This window comes from Diaphorina citri, unplaced genomic scaffold, assembly GCF_000475195.1.
Source record: "Diaphorina citri unplaced genomic scaffold, Diaci psyllid genome assembly version 1.1 scaffold4427, whole genome shotgun sequence".
NCBI classification, from domain to species: domain Eukaryota; kingdom Metazoa; phylum Arthropoda; class Insecta; order Hemiptera; family Psyllidae; genus Diaphorina; species Diaphorina citri.
This window is the reverse complement of record NW_007381826.1, coordinates 6,768-10,833: the sequence shown is the minus strand read 5'-3', so window position 1 is coordinate 10,833 and position 4,066 is coordinate 6,768. Positions and strand designations below refer to the sequence as shown.

General features: G+C 37.3%; 1 protein-coding gene across 1 annotated transcript; it reads left to right on the top strand.

The window, feature by feature from the left end:
• Window positions 1-246: 246 nt before the first annotated feature.
• On the top strand, window positions 247-2,781 carry LOC108253897. The gene has a single exon (XM_017448688.1). The coding sequence runs from the start codon at window positions 247-249 to the stop codon at window positions 2,779-2,781; it is 2,535 nt and encodes an 844-aa protein (XP_017304177.1).
• Window positions 2,782-4,066: the final 1,285 nt, after the last annotated feature.

Here is a 4,066-nt window from a genome sequence, read left to right as displayed (position 1 = left end):
ACATACTGCGCAGCTGTAAGTGTTCTAGAGCAAAACCAACAACCAATCAACCCAAATGAAGAGAAAAAATCCGATAAAAAACAAAAACCAAAGTGGCAAAATAGACTAGAGCGGAAAATAGAAGACATAAGATCAAAATTAGGAAGGCTAACACAATACAATCATGGAAACAGATCTGCCAAGCTAATGAAGAAACTCAAAGAAATACTACATAATAAAGAATATTTAGAAGACAAAATACTATACATGGACACTTTAAAACAGAAATTAGCAGCATACTCAGCCAGACTGAAAAGATACCGAACATCAGCACAAAGGAAAGAAGACAACAGAAACTTTCAGAACAACGAAAAAGGATTCTACAGAAACTTAAATGATAGAACAGAAATCAACATTGTAGACTATCCCAGTGCTGAAGAAATCTCAGAGTTTTGGAAAGGAATATGGTCCCAGGATGAGAAACATAATGAAGAAGCAGAATGGATAAAGAAGGAAACAGATAAATACACAAACACTCCACAACAATCAAACATCAATATCACAGAAACAGATCTGAAAGAGACTATTGCTAAAACACATAATTGGAAAGCCCCAGGTGCCGACAAAATACATAACTACTGGTATAAGTACTTCCCGAGCATCCACAAACAACTTGCAAAATGTATTGAGCATATTATTAATAACCCGGAAGAAGTACCAAAATTCATCACAGAAGGAACAACATACATCATACCAAAGAATGAAGAAACATCCAACCCTGCCAATTACCGCCCCATTACATGTCTGTCTACACTATACAAGATAATCACATCAGTAATCACAACAAAAATCTACACACACCTGGATGAAAACCAAATCATGACAGAGGAACAAAAAGGATGCAGGAAACACAGCCAAGGGTGCAAGGAACAATTAACCATTGACACAATCATACTGAAACAGGCCGAACATAACCAAAGAAACCTTCACATGTGCTATATAGATTACCAAAAGGCCTTTGACTCTATCCCTCATTCATGGCTTATCCAAGTACTACAAATCTACAAAATACATCCAAGATTAATCAGATTCCTTTCCCAAACAATGAAGACATGGCGAACAAAAATCATCCTATCAACCAGCAAAACAAAAATTGAAACTGAAGAGATAAACATCACCACAGGAATATATCAAGGCGATTCTTTAAGCGCTCTTTGGTTTTGTTTAGCTCTCAATCCGCTCTCCAATGCTCTCAACAACTCTCAAATTGGTTTCCAGCTCAAACACCAAAAAGAAGTCCTAAACACCATCAGTCATTTGTTCTATGTTGATGATTTAAAACTGTATGCTCCATCTAAACCAAAACTAGAACAACTCATTCATACTGTAGAAGAAATCAGTAACGACATCCACATGAAATTTGGACTCAATAAATGTAAGACCCTACACATGGAAAAAGGAAAATGGATTGCATCAGAAAACATAGAGATTGGCACACAAGGAATCATAGAAAGTATGACAGTAACAGAGACCTACAAATACCTGGGAGTAAAACAAAACACACGAATTGATATGAAAAATGTAAAAGCCCATCTTACAGAAACATTCAAAAACCGTATTACAGACATTCTGAAGACACATCTTAACTCCAAGAACATCACAAAAGCCATTAACACATATGCAATTCCAACATTAACATATTCCTTTGGTATCATCAACTGGACAAAAACTGACCTAGAAAAACTCAATCGCACCCTCAGAATACTCCTTACAAAACACTGCAACCATCACCCAAAAGCATGCGTACAACGAGTCACAATACCACGACAACAAGGAGGAAGAGGTTTTCTAGACATTGAAGAGCTTCATTACAACCAAATCGAAAGACTAAGGAAACACTTTATTGATAAAACCGAGAATCCCTTCTTCAGAGCCATCGTGAGAATTGACACCAAACACACACCACTCCAACTCGCTAAACCTCCATCACCAGAAATCAACTTCCTGAATCAGAAACACAGAGAATGGGAAAGCAAGGAAATCCATGGCAGATACAAGAACACAATCAACCAGGAACACATTGATAAACAAAAAACATTTGAATGGCTTAAGAAAGGACAGCTCTTCCCTGAAACTGAAGGATTTGTAATAGCAATTCAAGACCAAACAGTACCAACAAGAAACTACAGAAAATATATCATTAAGGAACAAGACATAGGATCGGATAAGTGTAGGAAATGTAACCAACAACCAGAAACAATTGAACACATTATATGTGGATGTCCCATACTAGCAGGAAAGGAATACACTGATAGACATAACAACATGGCGAAAATCATTCATTCAGAACTCACAAAGATCCATAACATCACAAAAACAACAGAGCCATACTTCATCTACAAACCACAATCAGTGCTAGAAAACAATGATTGTAAAATCTACTGGGACAATCCAATCATAACAGATAAAACAATCATCGCAAACAGACCAGATATCACACTCACTGATAAAAGAAATTCCATCACATACCTCATCGACATCGCAATACCTGGTGATCACAATATCGAAAAGAAATATAAAGAGAAGATGGAGAAATACGCCCCACTTGCTGAAGAAATCAAGAGAATATGGAACCAAGAAAAAGTCATCATCATCCCCCTGATCATTGGAGCCACAGGAACAACACCCAAGACCCTCACATCGCATCTACAAGATCTCAACATCCCATCTTATATCCTTCATAACATTCAGAAAGCAACCATTATCAACACATGCAGCATAGTTCGACGTTTCCTTCAATAACTCCGACCCCTAATTCATCTGAACTTGGCAATGCCCGTTCAACATGAATCAAACCCGTCTTTTTCATAAAGATGTGCTTCTCCCTATAATAATAATAATAATATTGAAGTTTATTTTATGTCATCAGCTAAATAAATATCATATTCAGACTTACATACATCCAGGCGTCCACCCGTTCTGAATGGCGGAAAACCAACCCCTGAAGCAAGTGCCTGGGCATGTTATATTTCCATGATTGAAATGTAGGTAACTTGTGCTCACTAACGTATTGAATGACATCCAGAAGAGGAGAACCAAGAGTGGGGAGGAAGAGGATTCTTGTGTTTCATGGGGAAACATTTTTTTCTTTTTTCATATTGGTTTTCATTTTACATTTTATTGACAGCAAAAAGCTCTCGCAGAGAAGAAAGAACAAGTGCCTCCTCTCTCCACTGAATTGTATGTTTGGAATAAATCCCAGAACTTCTGTAGGTAGGTATAATATTCCGGCCTTTCTGTAAGTTTTTTTTTTTTTTTTTTTTTTTTTTTTTTTCCACCACCAAATTTTCCCCAATTTATCTACCCACCCGGAGTACACACTAATATCACGTTCCACTTACACGTTATCACTTGGCCAAGAATGCATAGTAGCATGCGCGTTGAACAGACTTCACTATACCTTATTGGTATCTCTTTAAAATAAGCTGAAGTCTCACGCCAACTTCAGGCGTAAATCCTACTAGTTAATATGTGTTATTTGCCTCAATGGGTAATATATTATAATAGTGCGTGTGAAAAGAAAGTCTGCTATCGTAATCCATTTTTCACATTGTTTTCTGAAGATTTTATTTCGTGAGAGTCCGGTTTTCTTTTTTACTCGAGATGGTAGGCTAAAGTGTCCTGTTCTCGTTGAGCAAGTTCTTGTGCCACAATACACTCTCAGTCCTCGAAAAATGTTTACGAGACGGTCACTGTGATACCGAGACAAATACGAAGTAGGAAGAATAATACGGGAAGAGAACGACCGCTATCCTTCTAATGAACGAAAGACTATTCTGGACCTATGGAGCTTAGAAATATTTGCAAACTCTTATATAGTGGATCGCATGGTACCTATATGATACAATATTTTAGAAGTAATATGATCGACAGATTTCGCCTTCTATATACACGGTATAGCTAATGGATAAGTTACAACCCAACCGCAAGGATACAAGGATTAAGGGTAAGAAACCCGTAAGTTAAGTACGGCGACAATCACACTCTCTCCATGTCGGTTTCAACGTTTTTCACTGGGTTTCATCAA

Bases quoted from the DNA above. Each gene is read 5' to 3' on its own strand.
- LOC108253897 (XM_017448688.1), top strand. From the start codon at position 247: ATGGACACTTTAAAACAGAAATTAGCAGCATACTCAGCCAGACTGAAA.